This window comes from Dendrobates tinctorius, unplaced genomic scaffold, assembly GCF_039654945.1.
Source record: "Dendrobates tinctorius isolate UK_male_01 unplaced genomic scaffold, ASM3965494v1 ptg000223l, whole genome shotgun sequence".
In the NCBI taxonomy this organism is placed as follows: Eukaryota; Metazoa; Chordata; class Amphibia; order Anura; family Dendrobatidae; genus Dendrobates; species Dendrobates tinctorius.
In genome coordinates, this window is record NW_027361890.1 from 10897629 (window position 1) to 10917475 (window position 19847).

Here is a 19847-nt window from a genome sequence, read left to right on the forward strand (position 1 = left end):
TCCATTACCATCTGTAATCAGGACCCTGGACTGCAGTTATCAAGTAAAGGTACAGAAATTGCACCCCGCTGTGTCTTGTCTGCTTCCTACCTTTTCAGCACTGCTACATCCCCGTGCCAACCACATCTACACTGCCCTGGGACTACAGCTTCACCTGTGGGGAGCTTTTTCATCTTTGCTGCGCCATACCACCAGTCCCAGTGGATCTGCATGCTGCATCGGCTTAACAACTCCCTTTCCGAACACCAAAGGTGGTGTCACGAACTATTCCATTAACTACATTCCACCATTTCAATTCCCCATTACTTGGGCGCCCAGGGCCATGGACAGGGTCACCGCTGCTGTGACACATCCCCGACACTGGCCCGGTACCGAGTACCCCAGAGCCCTGGGAGGGCGACCCAACTTGGTGTCACGAACAGGATTACGGAGCCCGGTACCCCCCGGGTCCTGTGTGCCATAGACTGTGTTTGTGTAAAAGACTGTGTGTGAAATTGGCGCCAATTGCCGCGCTGCTTGGCGCACGCAGGAAGAAAGAGGGGTAGGCCTTCATGGGCGGAGCTTACCACAGAGCGCAAAGAGGTGCAGTGCCGCGTGGGAAGAGAGGACAGCACGCGAGAAGGGGAGGAGCTGAGGCCTACAGCCCAGAGCGTCGGGCCTGTGAAGCGGCCGCCGGTGAGCTCACACAACCCCCGGCCGTGGGTAGCGTTAACTAGGGGGGAAGAGGATGTCCGTACCACGCGACAATGCAGTGGCGGATGCTGTCGTCAACCCCGCAGCACCGCAAGGCGGAGCGCCCGCCGCAGCCGTCTCCATTATGCCACTGACCATGCCCTACATACCGGGAGCGGCCTGGCTACCCCAGTACTCGGGTGAGTCATATACCCTAAGTGAATTTAAAGAGAGACTGTGCAGTTTGTTTAAAGTATACCCTCTGTCTGAAAGCCAGAAAGTGAATATCCTGATTGGACAGCTAACGGGTGCAGCACAGAGAGAGGTAAAAGCCTGGCAGGACACTGATAAAGAGACTGTTGCAAAGATCCTGGCCAAGCTGAGGAGCACCTTTGACACCCGCCCTGCAGCTGAAATCAAGATGAGGTTCTATGGCTGTAAACAGAAGGCACAGGACAATATCAGGGACTATGCTCTCAACCTGCAGGAGGTGCTGCGAGCAGTTAAGCAAGTTGATCCTGACAGTGTGAAGGAGGAAGATAAACTGTTAAAGGAGCAGTTCATTGAAGTGCTCCTGTCCAGTACCCACAGAGGACAGTTGCGTATCATAACCCTGCAAAACCCTGATCTGGACTTTGCTGATTTTAAGGACAGGGCTATTCGGGTACTGCAGGAATCCACTGACAGCCGTCCAGCGCCCCCTAGGCGCCCAGCGATCACCTACCATCAGGAAGCAACATCTTTTCCTTCCATCCTTGTGGAGGCTGATGCACAAACTCTGGATAAAGATCCAACTGAAGAGCTGCGGCTTCAGGTCCAGGAGTTGACCAAAGGGATGGCTGCACTTACTAAAACCGTGCAGTCCCTGCAGGTGTCCTCCAAAGAAAAGATCCAGCTTGCTTCCAGTCCAGAGGATGTCCCGTGGCTCTGGAGGAGGAGAGCCCCGCCACTTCGAGGAAGGAACAACGATCGCTATGACCAGGACGGACGTCCCATCTGTCGTCGCTGCTACGAGGCAGGTCATCTTGCAAGATTTTGTCCTTTAAACGAGCAACACCTGGGGAAGAGGGCCAACCCCCAGGAATAGGATCCCAAGGCCCCAGGAACTGGCGAGCCAAGTATGTGAGAGGGAGACCAATCATTCCTGTGGTGATTGACGGTATCCCCATGAACGCTTTGCTGGACACCGGCTCCCAGGTGACCACTATGCCGTACATTCTTTACAAGAGGTATTAGGCTGATTCTGAACTAACCCATGGCCCAACTGATGAACTGACAGTAGTTGCCAGTAATGGTCAGTCTTTGCCGCAGATTGGATGTAAAGAAATTACTGTTAAAGTGGGTCGGGTAGAACTAAAGTATCAAGGTCTGATAGTTGTTGATATTGATCGACGTGAATGTAATCCCATGATGACTCTTGGTACAAATGTAATTGAAAACTGTCCAAGGTTATTGTCTTGTTGCAACAGGTGACTGAGACTGCTGGTTCCGGAGATCAACGAGTCCTGCAGAGACCATCCACCCATAAAGGAGAGGTACAGACCTATACCCCCAACACAATACCAATGTGCTAAGAGTATGTTGAGAGAGATGAAGGAAGCTGGGGTTATTAGAGACAGTTGTAGCCCCTGGGCAACTCCAATAGTTTTTGTAAAGAAAAAGGATGGTACCATGAGAATGTGTGTTGATTACAGGAAAATTAACAGCATTACACATAAAGATGCCTACCCATTACCTAGAATTGAGGAATCATTGGCTGCACATAAAACTGCTAATTACTTTTTCACCTTGGATCTCACCAGTGGGTATTGGCAGGTTCCCGTGGCAGAGGCAGACAAGGAGAAAACTGCATTTACCACTCCAATGGGTCTCTGTGGGTTCAATTATATGCCATTTGGGCTCTGCACTGCCCCAGGAACATTTCAACGGCTGATGGAGTGCTGCCTGGGACACATGAACTTTGAGACTGTCCTGTTGTACATGGATGATATCAGTGTTTTCTCCAAAACCTATGAAGATCATCTGGAACACCAGGCTGAAGTGTTTGAAGCTTTGTCCAATTTTGGCCTGAAGGTGAAGCCTTCCAAATGCCACCTCCTGAAGCCCCAGGTATAGTACCTCGGTCATGTGGTCAGTGCAGAAGGTGTGGCACCAGATCCTGACAAGGTCGCAGTCATCCGGGACTGGACGCAACCCAGCAGCCTCCATGAAGTACATCAATTCCTTGGACTGGAAGGCTACTATCGAAGGTTCATCAAAGGCTTTACCGAAATAGCCACCCCTATGCAAAACCTTCTGGTGGGGCAGTCCAAGAAAACCAAACAGAAAAATTCCACCTTTGAATGTACTGAAGAGTTGGAGAGATCCTTCACTCGGCTGAAGATGGCTCTCACCGGTGACGAAGTTCTGGCTTACCCAGATTATGACAAACCCTTTGTGCTGTACACAGATGCCAGCAATGTGGTATTAGGAGCGGTACTGTTGCAGGTACAGAATGGACAAGAAAAAGTGATCTCCTGTGCCAGCAGGAAGTTGCGTCCCACTGAAAGGAACCCTGACAACTACAGTTCTTTCAAGCTGGATTTCCTTGCCATAGTCTGGGCTGTCACCGAAAGGTTCAAACATTACCTAGCCTCCGCTAAGTTCACCATCTTCACGGACAGCAATCCGTTGACTCACTTGGACACTGCATAACTAGGTGCACTGGAACAGCGATGGATGGCTCGGCTATCTAATTATGAGTTTACTATCAAGTACCGGGCAGGGCACAAGAATGCTGATGTGCTGTCCACGAAGCCTAACCTACCAGATGCAGGATAAGACCCCGAGGCTCTTGAAGAAATAGAATTGCCTCCCTTCCACCAGCCACTTGCGGCCCAACGTGCTCAAGGAGCGAGAAACAGACGGTCTGGCTTGAGGGAGGTCACCCTGAATCCATTGCCCCATCATGATTGGACAGAAACGCAAGATAGTGACCCTGCAGTCCGCCTGGTGAAGGAGCTGCTGACTCACGTCCAGAGTCGGATGCTCCTGAATAAACTCAGCAGCTGTGGAAGGAGAGAGGCCGGCTGTTCATTTATGAAGGGAAGCTGTGTCGGAGGAGTATCAATGCCCGCACTCATGAGCTGGTTTGGCAGGTGATAGTCCCAAAGAGAGAGGCATCAATGGTCCTGGAAGCATACCACAAAGGAGCTGGACATTTCGGATGGAAGATGTTGGAAGCATTGCTCCGAGAGAGGTTCTACTGGGCTGGTATGAGGAAAGCCATTGAGAGGTGGTGCCGGGAGTGTGGACAATGAAACCTGCGCAGAAAGGATCGGAACAGCCAGAGAGCTCCTCTGCAGCCAACCATCACTAAACAGCACCTTGAATTGGTAGCCCTGGACCATATGAAGCTGGTTCCAAGCCGGTCAGGCTACATCTATGCTCTTACCATTGTGGACCATTATTCAAGATTCCTGGTAGTTGTGCCTGTCAAAGATCAAACTGCCAGGACTGCAGCCAGAGCATTCCAGCAGCACTCTGTAGACCAAATAGGTATCCGGAGAGGGTGCTTACAGATCAAGGTCCAGCTTTCGAGGCAGAAGTGTTCCAAGACTTCTGTAACTTGTAAGGTTGTAAGAAGATCCGGACAACACCATACCACCCACAGACCAACGGCATGTGTTATGAATGAGTCACCATAGGAGGCAAAAACAGAAATGCTAGCTAAGTCCAGAAAACCAGAAAAGTTGGCAGCTATCGGATTGCAGACCCCTGATCCTATCAACACAACTAGCAGTAGCCGTGGGGGGTTCCTACGATGCCCTAGACCCCTCGATCACAGCCGGAGGACTATATAGCCTAAAGACAGAAAGGGAAATCTAAACTGCCCCAGAGCAGACCCCAAAGCAAAAGGCAGCCCCCAACATATAATGACGGTGAAGCAAGAAGAAAGAACACTAACACAGACAGAAAGATAGACTGAGCAAAGACGGGGCCCAAGCTAACTAGATAGGAAAGGACAGGAAGGCTGCTGTCTGCAATCCGTGAAAAACCCTATGAAAATAAGAGCCAACAAACTGACAGTGAAAAAGGCCCTGAAGATGCTAGGCTTCAAAAAGGCTATGTCAGTACTCAGGAATATTCTGAAGACAGAGCAACAGGCAAAAGGAGATTCAGCTCACCCCAGCAGGGAATGGCAGAATCCAGAAAAGCAAGGCAAACAAAAACAAAACACAAATGCTAACAGGCAAAGCAGAAAACTTAGCTTTAGAGGAGCAGGAATCAGACTGGTCTCCTAGAAGTCCACAGAGAAACCACCCGCAGGGCAGAAGGGCGTCGGCACCCTTATATCCAGTCCGTGACTCCACTCAGCCAGTCATCATCATTAGGCTCAGGTGCCTGATAATCAGGCTCATTACCTTCCTTTACCAGAATAGGGAGTTCACCAGACCTCAGTGACGAAGGGGAAAATGAACTCACAACAGTACCTCCCCCTTGAGGAGGGGTCACCGAACTCTCAACCACGCCAACAGGGCGATCAGGGTGAGCCCGATGAAAGGCACGTACCAATCTTTTGGCATGAATATCAGAGGCAGAGACCCAGGAATTATCCTCCTGACCATAACCCTTCCACTTAACCAAATACTGGAGTCTCCGTCTAGCCAGACGGGAATCCAGTATTTTCTCTACCTCATATTCCATGTTACCTTCAACCAATACAGGGTCCGGAGGTGCCACCTCAGGAACAACTGGTTCAACAAACCTCTTCAACAAGGACTTATGGAACACATTATGGATCTTAAATGTGACAGGAAGAGCCAAACGAAAAGAGACCGGATTAATAATCTCCAAAATCTTGTAAGGTCCAATAAATCTAGGCTTAAACTTAGGAGAAGCCACCTTCATAGCAAATATTTTTTGATGATAACCACACCATATCACCAATCTTAAACTGGGGACCAATGGTCCTATGTCGATTGGAAAACCGCTGGGCCTTTTCCTGGGAGAGAGATAACTTATCCACCACTTGGTCCCAGATCTGGTGCATTCTCTCCACCACAGTGTCAACACCTGGGCAGGCAGAAGGCTCCACCTGCCCTGAAGAAAATTGAGGATGAAATCCAAAGTTACAGAAAAAGGGCGACATCAAAGTGGCAGAACTAGCTCTATTGTTTATCGCGAATTCGGCCAAGGGCAAAAATGAAACCCAATCATCCTGATCAGCGGAAATAAAACATCTCAAATACGACTCCAAGGTCTGGTTTGTTCTCTCTGTCTGCCCATTGGTCTGAGGGTGAAAAGCAGAGGAGAAGGACAACTGAATTCCCAGCTTGGAACAGAAAGTCCTCCAAAATCTAGACACAAACTGAACTCCTCTGTCAGATACAATGTTCTCAGGAATGCCGTGCAAGCGAACCACCTGTTGCAAAAACAGGGGCACCAACTCAGAGGAAGACGGCAACTTAGGGAGTGGTACAAGATGAACCATCTTAGAGAACCTATCACAAATCACCCAAATAACAGTCATTCTTTGAGAGACCGGCATATCAGAGATGAAATCCATTGAAATATGGGTCCATGAGCTCCTGGGGACCGGCAAAGGCATCAACAACCCACTAGAGTGAGAACAAGATTTAGACCGGGAGCAAGTCCCACAGGACTGCACAAAATTCCTGACATCATGAGACAAGGTGGGCCACCAAAAAGAGCGACTCACCAGATCTCTAGTACCAAAAATACCTGGATGACCAGCCAATGCAGAGCAATGAACTTCAGACATCACTCTCTTCTTCCACTGGTCAGGAACATACAACTTTCCACTGGGACAACGCTCAGGTTTGTCCTCCTGGAACTCTTGCAGATCAAGTCTCAAATCGAGCGAGATGGCAGAAAGAACTACCCCTTCGCCTAAGATGGTAGCAGGCTTGGTCACCACAGGAGAATCAGCAAAGAAGCTCCTAGAGAGGGCGTCTGCCTTGACATTCTTAGTTCCAGGAAGAAAAGAGACCACAAAATCAAAACGTGTAAAAAACAAGGCCCACCTAGCCTGGCTAGGGTTCAAGCGTTTAGCCGACTCTAGGTAAATCAAATTCTTGTGGTCAGTGAGGACCACAACTTGATGTTTAGCATCTTCCAACCAATGTCTCCACTCCTCAAATGCCCATTTCATGGCCAACAATTCCCGATTCCCCACATCATAGTTACATTCAGATGGAGAGAACTTTCGGGAAAAGAAAGCACAGGGATTCATTTTAGATGTTACAGGATCCTTTTGGGACAAAACAGCTCCTGCACCAATCTCAGAAGCATCCACCTCTACCTGGAACGGGAGTGAGACATCAGGTTGCCGCAAAACCGGGGCGGAGGTAAATCTTCGCTTCAGCTCCTGAAAGGAAGCAACAGCCTCCGTAGACCAATTCAACACATCAGCACCCTTCTTAGTCAGATCAGTCAATGGTTTGGCAATACTAGAAAATTTTGCTATAAATTTCCGATAAAAATTAGCAAAACCCAAAAACTTCTGGAGGGCCTTCAAAGAAGTGGGCTGAACCCAATCATAAATAGCCTGTACCTTGGCCGGGTCCATTTCAATAGTTGACGGAGACAAAATAAATCCCAAAAATGAAATCCTCTGTACTCCAAAAAGGCATTTCGATCCTTTGACATACAGGGAATTCTCCCTCAAGATCCGGAACACAGTCCGAATATGTTCCACATGAGAATCCCAATCCTTGGAGAAGATCAAAATATCATCCAGATAGATAATCAAAAATTTATCGACAAAGTCTCGGAAAATATCATTCATGAAGCACTGGAAGACAGAAGGGGCATTAGTGAGCCCAAAAGGCATCACCAGGTACTCAAAATGTCCCTCCGGAGTATTAAACGCCATCTTCCATTCATCACCATGCTTAATGCGGATAAGATTATACGCCCCCCTGAGGTCAAGCTTGGTAAACCAGCAAGCACCTCTAACTCTAGAGAATAGATCCGAAATCAGGGGTAACGGATACTGATATTTAATAGTAATTTTGTTGAGGGCACGATAATCAATACAAGGCCTTAAAGAACCATCCTTTTTGGCCACAAAAAAAAACCCGGCACCTAAGGGTGAAGAGGATGGTCTAATATGACCCTTCTCCAACGCCTCCTTAATATAGGATCGCATAGCCTCGTGCTCGGGTACAGATAAATTGAAGAGCTGACCCTTGGGAAATTTACACCCCAGGCTCAGTTCAATTGCACAGTCATAACTCCTATGAGGAGGCAAAGATGCAGACTCATTCTCACTAAATACATCATAAAAGTCCGCCAAATAGTCAGGAACATCATGCGACTGAGGAGAGGTGGAAAAAACCGGAGTCTCACTAAAGGCACACCGACAACCTCAACTCACCACAGACACAGATTTCCAATCCAAAACTGGATTATGAATTTGTAACCAGGGAAACCCCAGAACAACGGCATCATGCAGACCATGCAACACCAAAAATCTGCAATTTTCTTGATGGTCTGGGGCGACCCGCATGACCACCTGGGTCCAAAACTGAGGTTTATTTTTCGCCAAAGGAGTAGCATCAATCCCCCTCAAAGGGATAGGCGTCTGCAGAGGTGTCATCGGAAATCCACAACGTTTAGCAAAAATCCAAGTCCATTAGGTTTAGCGCTGCTCCTGAATCCACAAAAGCCTTGGCGGAAAATGTGGACAGGGAGCAGATCAGAGTAATTGCCAGAAGAAACTTAGGTTGAACACCACCAACAGAAAACGTGTGTGCAAAGCGTTTCTCTCATTTAGGAAAAACAGAAATAATATACGAGGCATCTCCACAGAAAAAACACAGCTTATTACGCCTTCTGAACTCCTGACGTTGCGCCCTAGACAAAACTCTATCACATTGCATAGGTTCAGACGTCTGGTCAACCGGTGGCAACACCTCTCGTGCAATCCTGCGTTCACGTAAAGGCCGATCAACCTGAATGGCTAATGACAGAGAATCGTCCAGGCCAGAGGGAACAGGAAATCCCACCATAGTATCTTTTACGGCTTCTGACAAACCCTTCCGAAAGAGAGCAGCCAAGGCATTATCATTCCAGGTAGTAAGGACCGCCGCTTTCGGAACTTTTGACAGTGCAACTCTGCAGAATCTCGACCCTGGTTCAATGCCAACAGGGTCTTTTCAGCCTGATCAATAGCATTAGGTTCGTCATACAACAACCCCAAAGCTTGAAAGAATGCGTTCACATTAGTCAGAATAGGATCATCTGGTTTCAAAGAAAACGCCCAATCCTGGGGATCGCCACGCAGCAAAGAGATGACAATTTTAACCTGCTGCATGGAGCTCCCTGACGAGTTAGGCTTCAAGGCAAAAAATAATTTACAATTATTTTTGAAACTCAAAAATTTAGATCGATCCCCAAAAAATACATCAGGTGTAGGGATCTTTGGTTCAACAGCATGCGAACGAGCAAGGTAGGCGGAAATTCCCCGCACTTCCGCAGCGAGCTGCTCCACATGATCAGACAATTGCTTTATCTCCATTGAGAGAAAAAAAAAATTCCCCCTATGGCCTCAGAGATATAGAGGAAACAATATACACAGTTTTTTTTTTTTTTTTTTAAACACAATTCTTTCCTGCTATTGAGTACCCTAGGATCTGCGGTATGGCGGGTGATTCTGTTATGAATGAGTCACCGTAGGAGGCAAAAACAGAAATGCTAGCTAAGTCAAGAAAACCAGAGAAGTTGGCAGCTATCGGATTGCAGACCTCTGATCCTATCAACACAACTAGCAGTAGCCGTGGGGGGTTCCTACGATGCCCTAGACCCCTCGATCACAGCCGGAGGACTATATAGCCTAAAGACAGAAAGGGAAATCTAAACTGCCCCACAGCAGACCCCAAAGCAAAAGGCAGCCCCCAACATATAATGACGGTGAAGCAAGAAGAAAGAACACTAACAGACAGAAAGATAGACTGAGCAAAGACGGGGCCCAAGCTAACTAGATAGGAAAGGACAGGAAGGCTGCTGTCTGCAATCCGTGAAAAACCCTATGAAAATAAGAGCCAACAAACAGACAGTGAAAAAGGCCCTGAAGACGCTAGGCTTCAAAAAGGCTATGTCAGTACTCAGGAATATTCTGAAGACAGAGCAACCGGCAAAAGGAGATTCATCTCACCCCAGCAGGGAATGGCAGAATCCAGAAAAGCAAGGCAAACAAAAACAAAACACAAATGCTAACAGGCAAAGCAGAAAACTTAGCTTTAGAGGAGCAGGAATCAGACTGGTCTCCTAGAAGTCCACAGAGAAATCACCCGCAGGGCAGAAGGGCGTCGGCACCCTTATATCCAGTCCGTGACTCCACTCAGCCAGTCATCATCATTAGGCTCAGGTGCATGATAATCAGGCTCATTACCTTCCTTTACCAGAATAGGGAGTTCACCAGACCTCAGTGACCACCGGGAAAATGAACTCACAACAGGCATGTGCGAGAAGATGAACCAGGTAGTGATTGACCTCCTGAAGACTTTGCCCTTGGAGGAGAGGAATCTGTGGCCAGAGAAGTTGCCCAACCTGGTAGACATTTACAACCATATTCCAGTGAACTCCACCAACTCTACCCCAGCCTACTTAATGAGAGCAAGACCTGGTAAGCTGCCTATTGACTTGGACATGGGAGTCCTGACACCTGAAGTAACGTCACCAGATGCTGACTAGGACACGGAGAGGCAGCAACAGTTCAGGAGAGTTCAAGAATGTGTGGAGAAGAGACTAGCCCAGGCAAGACAAAAGGAAGAGAACCTTTACAATCAAAATGCACCTGCCGTTCCTTTGTCACCGGGAGAGCAAGTCTTGAAAAGAAAGAGAAGATTGCACAAATTGGATGATCAATGGGAAGCTGAACCTTATACCATTCTGCCCTCAAATTTTGATGATACTAAGGTATGCCTTGTTAGCAAAGATGGAGGAGAGACCTCAGCAGCGGTATCGAGAGATCATTTGAAGTTATGCCCTGACCAGTTAAAAGAAAGAAAAGAAGAGTCGGATGACATCCAACCCATAGTGGAAGAAGAGAAGGTCAGCACAGTACTTGGGGAATTCCCTGCGAACTGGACTAAAGTAAATGATGCTATAGTGGTGCCAGTATTGATATTTCCCAATTGGTAGCACAGGAGGACGTCACTCAAAAAAATCCTGAGGATCAGGAAAATCAGGCATCAGATGCCACACTAGCAGTGGAGCCAGAGAACCCTCGCCCTGCCAGTGGTGAACCTGTTATGGCCGTGGTGAGTCTAAGAGTTCACAGACAATCTAGGATCCCTGTGCCATGCAGAACCCCCAGTAGTGTATCCAGTGCATTACCCACTACACCAGTATTACGCAGGTCTACCCACACCACACAAGGTATACTGCCCCTCAGATATTGTATATAGTAAATTAAAAGTAAATGTTGAAATTGTACCTGTAAATATGTAACTGTTTTTCAAGTTTTGTGCCTACAGGCAACCTGTGAGAGTTGCCTATGGAACTTTCTAGTTTTGTTTTATGGACATAGTACCACAGGACTTGTGTGGTCTCCAACTTGTAAATAGCTCACCATTTGCCCAGGAATGGACTATGGACATTGATGCTTGGATTTATCATCATAGGACCATTTTTGAAGCACTTGGTTTTTGTAACTTTTTCATTTTTAAATCTTGTACAATTATTATTGTTTACTGTTTATATGTTTCATGTTTTTGTTCAGCCCAGGAGTGCTGACTTGCACTAGGGGGGAATGTGGCACCCCCAGGAGTATGGTCGCCACACTGGCTTTGCCTTCCTCCAGGGGAGGGTAATGCCAGGCTTGGAGGCAATGATGGGTCTCTCTCGCAGTCAGTCTATGCATGCAGCACAGTTCCACTCCAGGCCAGCAGGGGGAACTCTGAACTGGGATTAAGGGGAGGAGTGCTCTCTGAGGGCTAAGAGGAAGGAGTGGTTAGTTAGTCTGCGGAGGGTGAAGTGTGCAGACGTGGAGAGAGAAGCTGGAGGTTGAGCTAGGAAAGGAGAGCTCCCTCACAGTGAGTGCATGAACTGGAGCCTGGTCTCCACGGTTGTACGGATACTAACGGTCCTACAACAGATACCAGAGGAGTAGGAGGCTGTAAATGCCCTACTCCCATCTAAGACTTGAGGCACAACAGCAGCTTGGATAGAGAGCCGGGACTCAGGAGAGAGGAGTCCCCGAGATAGGCTACAACTGTCTGCCATGTAAGTAAGGTTCTTGAGAACATCTGTCAGGAGGAACTTGAGTGTAACTCTTTACTAGGAGTACTTCATTCAAACAAGCGCTAGGAAGGAGACTGCACAGCCTATCTGCTGAGAGAGAATCCCTGAATTGCTTCCAGGCCAGCCTGCTCCGTTACCATCTGTAATCAGGACCCTGGACTGCATTTATCAAGTAAAGGTACAGGAATTGCACCCCGCTGTGTATTGTCTGCTTCCTACCTTTCCAGCACTGCTACATCCCCGTACCAACCACATCTACACTGCCCTGGGACTACAGCTTCACCTGTGGGGAGCTTTTACATCTTTGCTGCGAAAAAACACAAAAGAGAAGGAAGCAAAAAGCAAAACATCGATCATTTCACACAAAACTCCAAAAATGGGCCAGACAAAAGTATTGGCACCCTCAGCCTAATACTTGGTTGCACAACCTTTAGCCAAAATAACTGCGACCAACCGCTTCCGGTAACCATCAATTAGTTTCTTACAATGCTCTGCTGGAATTTTAGACCATTCTTCTTTGGCAAACTGCTCCAGGTCCCTGATATTTGAAGGGTGCCTTCTCCAAACTGCCATTTTTAGATCTCTCCACAGGTGTTCTATGGGACTCAGGTCTGGACTCATTGCTGGCCACCTTTAAAGTCTACAGTGCTTTCTCTCAAACCATTTTCTAGTGCTTTTTGAAGTGTGTTTTTGATCATTGTCCTGCTGGAAGACCCATGACCTCTGAGGGAGACCCAGCTTTCTCACACTGGGCCCTACATTATGCTGCAAAATTTGCTGGCAGTCTTCAGACTTCATAATGCCATGCACACGGTCAAGCAGTCCAGTGCCAGAGGCAGCAAAGCAACCCCAAAACATCAGGGAACCTCTGCCATGTTTGACTGTAGGGACCGTGTTTTTTTCTTTGAATGCCTCTTTTTTTCTCCTGTAAACTCTATGTTGTTGCCGTTGCCCAAAAAGCTCTACTTTTGTCTCATCTGACCTGAGAACATTCTTCCAAAACATTTTAGGCTTTTTCAGGTAAGTTTTGGCAAACTCCAGCCTGGCTTTTTTATGTCTCGGGGTAAGAAGTGGGGTCTTCCTGGGTCTCCTACCATACAGTCCCTTTGCATTCAGACGCCAGCGGATAGTATGGGTTGACACTGTTGTACCCTCGGACTGCAGGGCAGCTTGAACTTGTTTGGATGTTAGTCGAGGTTCTTTATCCAACATCCGCATAATCTTGCGTTGAAATCTCTTGGCAATTTTTCTTTTTCGTCCAAATCTAGGGAGGTTAGCCACAGTGCCATGGGCTTTCAACTTCTTGATGACACTGCGCACGGTAGACACAGGAACATTCAGGTCTTTGGAGATGGACTTGTAGCCTTGAGATTGCTCATGCTTCCTCACAATTTGGTTTCTCAAGTCCTCAGACAGTTCTTTGGTCTTCTTTCTTTTCTCCATGCTCAATGTGGTACACACAAGGACACAGGACAGAGGTTGAGTCAACTTTAATCCATGTCAACTGACTGAAAGTGTGATTTAGTTATTGCCAACACATGTTAGGTGCCACAGGTAAGTTACAGGTGCTGTTAATTACACAAATTAGAGAAGCATCACATAATTTTTCGAACAGTGCCAATACTTTTGTCCACCCTCTTTTTTATGTTTGGTGTGGAATTATATCCAATTTGGCTTTAGGACAATTCTTTTTGTGTATTTTCATTTAAGACAAATTAAATGAAGATAATAATAACAAAGAATTTGTGTTTGCAATAATTTTCAGGAAGAAACTGAGTATTATCTGACAAAATTGCAGGGGTGTCAATACTTTTGGCCACAACTGTATGCCATAGAAAAAATCCGATGGTACGGTATAGCATCTGATTTATACGAATACATTGCAATTTTAGAACACAAGAAACTGCATTAACAGCTGCTGCTGTAAAAACGTTAAAACTGCACACGGATGACAAGTGTGAAATAGGATATGAAACAAAGATGAATCCAGCTCACCATTGTAGACAACCTTAGGTGTTCGGAGCACGGGAGACGTTGTGTCAGAGAGTGGGGCAGTGACATAAACAGGAGAAGATCCAGCTCAACAAACTTGTGAACAAACTTTTCTTTATTCACGGAAGTGCTCAGCGGAGGATAAAACTGAATCAGCGGTACAGATTACATGATATACGACATTGACGCGTTTTGCGTGGCTCCCACCATTCATCATGATGAAGGGTGCACAGTCACCTGAAACGTGTCAATGTCGCATATCATGTACTGTAATCTGTACCGCTGATTCTGTTTTATCGCCCGCTGACCACTTCCGTGAATAAAGAAAAGTTTGTTCACAAGGTCGTTGAGCTGGATCTTCTCCTGTTTAAGACACAAATGATCCCACTTTTATGGATGAAATTGTGACTGATTGTTAAAGTGCTCGTGTGAACCTACTCCAATGTACATTTTCACAAGCACCTGCAACGCTATGCTCAGTGGCAAATTCATAACACGTCGTCCATATATTGAAGCCAATTTCCATGTGAAGCACAGTTGATAAAATAAAAATGGGATAAAAAAACACCTCTAAACTCATCTTTGAAAATATTTAACTTAAATTTTAAACTTACCTGGACTTGTGGATTGTGCTGCAGATTTGCAAGTAGTCTGCAGCAAAATTAGCAACAGTTGGGTTTTTAACTTTCTCCATTGAATTCACTTGGAAAAATTTTGCAACAAATCCATGTCACGTTGCGAATTTGAAAATCATCTGAAAATTCATCAGTTCTAAAAACATCCTTACAGCTAATATTTATTGGATAACCCTGCCACATTGCATTAGACTGTAAATGCTCACAAGTTATTGGGTATTTGACTTACCTGGTAAGAGTTGGGCCAGAAGGTGCTAATGGCCAGTTCTGCTCGTACCCAGCCTTCTGTCACCATACTAGAAACATTCCATACTGGGTTGCCTTGTGGTCCACTATTTACTTTTACAAAGACATTCAGGGAACCAGGGCTAGCACGACCAGACATATGGTAATGGAAGTCAATGCAGTGAGTGTCATTTTCTTTAAGCACAGGTAGTAAAAGGTGAGCCTTCTGTCCAGTGGCAAATCCTGTGCTGTTAACCAGCATGAATGATCCTAGAAAGAAAGAATGAAAGAATAAGTTGTACGGAAACAAGAAATGTTACTTTTGGTATAGAATGAATGTGATACATGGAAATGAGATAATGAGGGCAGGCTATGGAATTAAGGAAACAGAGGATGGAATAAAAAGTAAGTATTGTCACCTGTAGGGACACTGCTGTCCAGTGGGGGCTTCTCCCATGTGTTGACCTGCTCCCATGTAAATCCATTAGTACCAAGGGCCACACTGTAACCACAACTGTTGTAATGTTCTTCAAACGTGCACCCACCTAGAACAAAGTCAGACGCAAAAGTAAGCAGAAAAGAAATATATGCACTGGAAGCTCGAAAGGCAAATTCATCAAATATAGAGTGAGAATATTTAGATTGCTCTTACGTAAACCTTTAGTTTCTTTTGTCTACTGATGTAGAGAAGGAGGCATGAAAGCATTGGCTTATCATTGGGAAAGGCTAGGAATTTCCTAAAGAAATAATTATCTTTGTTTTTTAAGTCCTGTGGTAGCCGTAGCCATTATTAGTGTCAAATTCTTAAAAATGGCCCTAGTGGTTCATGAATTTTGTGCAAAAGTGCAAAATGGTCTTTATTTTTGTCCTCTTTAGCGTAAAAAAATCACGTTTTGCAAAATGGTGCAAAAATTTCACCAAATATCTAATATATATTTAAAAAAATCACTGCAACAGAGCACTAGAGTACATTGGTAAAAAGTTTTGTGACTTTTTGAAAAGTCGCAATTGTTAAATTAGCCAACATTATCTGGAAAATAAAATCCCTGCGCACATTGTGAACGTGAAAAAATAGCACATATAAAATAGGCTTTTAAAAAGGCACAAATGAAAAAAAGAATTAGGTGCAAGTGAAAAGTAGACAAAAAGCAAAAAACAATAGGTAAAAAACACGATAATCTGGCCAATTACTGTAGATGGAGCATCAAGGATCTGACTAATTCTGAACATGAACTGATATTTTTTGCATATTTCAAAACAGGCTGGAGGTTAAAGGGGTGTTCCCATCTGCATGATCCTATCCCAATAATAATACTTTTATTAGCAAATGCCTCCAATTAGAAATGTAGCATAGTTCTTCTGGTTCGCTATGTTGCTTACCCCATGTACAGGGCATTGCAGTAGCTTAGGTATCCATGGTTAAGACCACTCATACAGTAATAGCCTGTTAGTTAGTTGCTTGTGGTCGTAGCCATGGATAAAGCCAACTGATACAGTTCTACCCTGCATACCTACACTCTCTGGCCACTTTATTAGGTACACCTGTCCAACTGTGTGTTAAGACTTAATTTCTAATCAGCCAATCACATGGCGGCAACTCAGTGCATTTAGGCATGTAGACATGGTCAAGACAATCTCCTGCAGTTCAAACCGAGCATCAGTATGGGGAAGAAAGGTGATTTGAGTGCCTTTGAACGTGGCACGATTGTTGGTGCCAGAAGGGCTGGTCGGAGAATTTCAGAAACTGCTGATCTACTGGGATTTTCACGCACAACCATCTCTAGGGTTTACAGAGAATGGTCCGAAAAAGAAAAAAAATCCAGTGAGCGGCAGTTCTGTGGCCGGAAATGCCATGTTGATGCCAGAGGTCAGAGGAGAATGGGCAGACTGGTTCGAGCTGATAGAAAGGCAACAGTGACTCAAATTGCCACCCGTTACAACCAAGGTAGGCAGAAGAGCATCTCTGAACGCACAGTGCGTCGAACTTTGAGGCAGATGGGCTACAGCAGCAGAAGACCACACTGGGTACCACTCCTCTCAGCTAAGAACAGGAAACTGAGGCTACAATTTGCACAAGCTCATCGAAATTGGACAGTAGAAGATTGGAAAAATGTTGCCTGGTCTGATGAGTCTCGATTTCTGCTGCGACATTCGGATGGTAGGGTCAGAATTTGGCGTAAACAACATGAAAGCATGGATCCATCCTGCCTTGTATCAACGGTTCAGGCTGGTGGTGGTGGTGTCATGGTGTGGGGAATTTTTTCTGGGCACTCTTTGGGCCCCTTGGTACCAATTGAGCATCGTTGCAACGCCACAGCCTACCTGAGTATTGTTGCTGACCATGTCCATCCCTTTATGACCACAATGTACCCAACATCTGATGGCTACTTTCAGCAGGATAATGCGCCATGTCATAAAGCTCGAATCATCTCAGATTGGTTTCTTGAACATGACAATGAGTTTACTGTACTCAAATGGCCTCCTCAGTCACCAGATCTCAATCCAATAGAGCATCTTTGGGATGTGGTGGAACGGGAGATTCGCATCAGGGATGTGCAGCCGACAAATCTGCGCCAACTGTGTGATGCCATCATGTCAATATGGTCCAAAATCTCTGAGGAATGCTTCCAGCACCTTGTTGAATCTCTGCCACGAAGAATTGAGGCAGTTCTGAAGGCAAAAGGGGGTCCAACCCCTTACTAGCATGGTGTACCTAATAAAGTGGCCAGTGAGTGTATATGTGCTGCTCTTGGACAAAACATACTGGTTAAAATGGTGTACTACTGCTTTACCTGGGACAGTGTCATTATATAGGAGGCTCTACTCAAGCATAGACCTTCAAGCTGTAGTTTTTAATATTTTTTGCCATCTCTATACTACCAGGGCAAATCAATGAGGAGCGGGGGAGCCAATTGCATTTCAAGAGGGTGCCAAAGTCTTTGGACAGGTAGGAACTAGAGCAGTGGACATAATAGGATGCCTGCTCCACTTTTAACTACTTGATATTCTTTTTTTATTATCACTTTTCCACGATTTGGGGAGTATTCATATTACTGTATTTACAAGTTTTAATGCATACCAATAAAGATATATTTTACTAGTGTATAATTGGTGAATTCGTGACATAGGTTATCAGGAGAACTATACTCTATTTCTAATTGGAGGTATTTGCCAATATTAATATTATTACAAATACTACACATTGGGATCCTATTGGGATAGGATCTTTAAGATGAGAATACCCCTGTTGGTTTATAATCAATAATATTACATAGGGTTAACAAAATCTTATCAAGTCAAATATTCACACATTTACAAACAAAATTATTCACCCGCACTCTAAATTTTGTAAATGAATATATTGAATACATGATTTTTTAATTGCATCACTGCTCGATAGAGTACAGGGTTGCACGCATTTTGATCAAATTTTGTGAGCCCATCTGCCAGTGACAAAAAAACAAGCTCTCAAGATGAGAACCTACAGGTATCCCCCCATACGCTTCAGATAGCTGTAGGCCGACTCTCCCATTCACAGGAGCACTCGCTCTGCCTATGCAGATTAGATTGTTGGTGAAATCCATCGATATCATTTGGTTTGTCTGACATCCATCTAATGTATATGTAGGCCTTAATGAGTCCCATATACAATATATAGCTGTCGGACAAATAATTTTTGGGCCAATTGTTTGGCGGCAGCTATCTCTACCATCTCCTCTACAAATAGGAGAGCTCAGTTCTCCTATGATCTCTATGAGAGAGCCATAGCTTATCTCGCTGAAAACAAAGATTGGAAGTCCAAAGTTAGACATGCTAGACTTTCACCCAAAACATCATCTGCCTGGGCAAGGTCAGGAGACTTCAAATACACTAGACTTTCGAACAAGTCTGCAGATGACAGTTACCTCCCCTGCGCCAAAGACGTTGTATCTAACTTAAACATGTTATGTCACTACTCCCTTATGAGAATAAGGTTGTAGCAGCATTGGAAAAGAACCATGCCCAACAGAGCAACTTGAAGGCCCCGACTCACCATGTCCCATTTAAATAAGTTTGTTTTTTTGGACCCCCTCAGACACTAGGCCTCAGGTTGGATTGCTGCCTGTGCATGTCTCATTACTAGGCCAATGCGTATGATCCTTTGGCTCTGCTTGTTTTATTTATCATACTGGTGTTAGTTGGTCATTGACTATAATGGACTACGTGACCTCCAAAAAAACACAATATGCCGAATAGAAAAGTGTAAGAACTCTTAAAACCTGACTAATTGTATATGGATGCCATATTCTACCAATATTACATCAAGGTCTCGCAACGTGTGATTTCCACTTTATTCCTTTATATGCCATCTATGTCCTATGATAACATAACCAAATTGCATCTAATTTACATTAAGATGGAAAAGACCCTGTCCCTGCCTGTACATACAAGGTACAAGGTAATCGGGCTCTACCGGTAGCAATTTCTAAGATATATGCAATGAGGATGAGGGGAACAATATTTAGTGTGAAAGATTACAGCTAAAACGTTCAGCTACCGTAAATAGAGATAAAGTAGAAAAATTAGGCTGGGAGGACATTTCTGCAAGCTCAGCAGTGAAAGAATGTGACCTGGAGAAAAGGCAATAAACCGCACAGAATTATATGGGATAAATAGTAATAAATAGAAGGAATATATTACATACTGTAGAAAAGGAGGAGACGGAAAGGAAAAATCTCATAATTTGAGTGCGAAAAAAACGACAAAATTTGAGAATATGTTCCAAGTAATGGTTTGTTTGGGCAAGAAGCAGGAATTAATTATCAAAAATTGATCCAAAAAGGGTATCCAACGGTTAAATCATATATATCCCTACAAATTATCTTTAAAAAACCATATGCAATGGTTCACACCAAAAAAACGTACAAAAACAAACCATGTTCCATAATTACCAATTAAAAATGGGTAAGCTAGAAGTCCCTCTTACGTCAACTATGTTGCTTCACGATGGCTGACCCTGGGAGCCCTATATTCCCTGCAGCCACTTGGGGAACCCTCCTACCCGATGTCCTAAAGGAACCCCTATCAATAGAC

General features: G+C 45.1%; 1 protein-coding gene across 8 annotated transcripts in view; it reads right to left on the reverse strand.

Moving 5' to 3' along the window:
- The window catches only part of PTPRT (protein tyrosine phosphatase receptor type T), a 648808-nt gene that overhangs the window by 372358 nt on the left and 256603 nt on the right, over positions 1-19847 (reverse strand). For all 8 annotated transcript variants that reach the window (XM_073555336.1, XM_073555335.1, XM_073555333.1 and 5 more), the window contains exons 2-3: positions 15194-15319; positions 14779-15044 (exon numbers count right to left, since the gene is read on the reverse strand). In XM_073555336.1, the coding sequence (XP_073411437.1) occupies positions 14779-15044; positions 15194-15319 (392 nt within the window). The remainder of the gene's footprint in view (positions 1-14778; positions 15045-15193; positions 15320-19847) is intronic.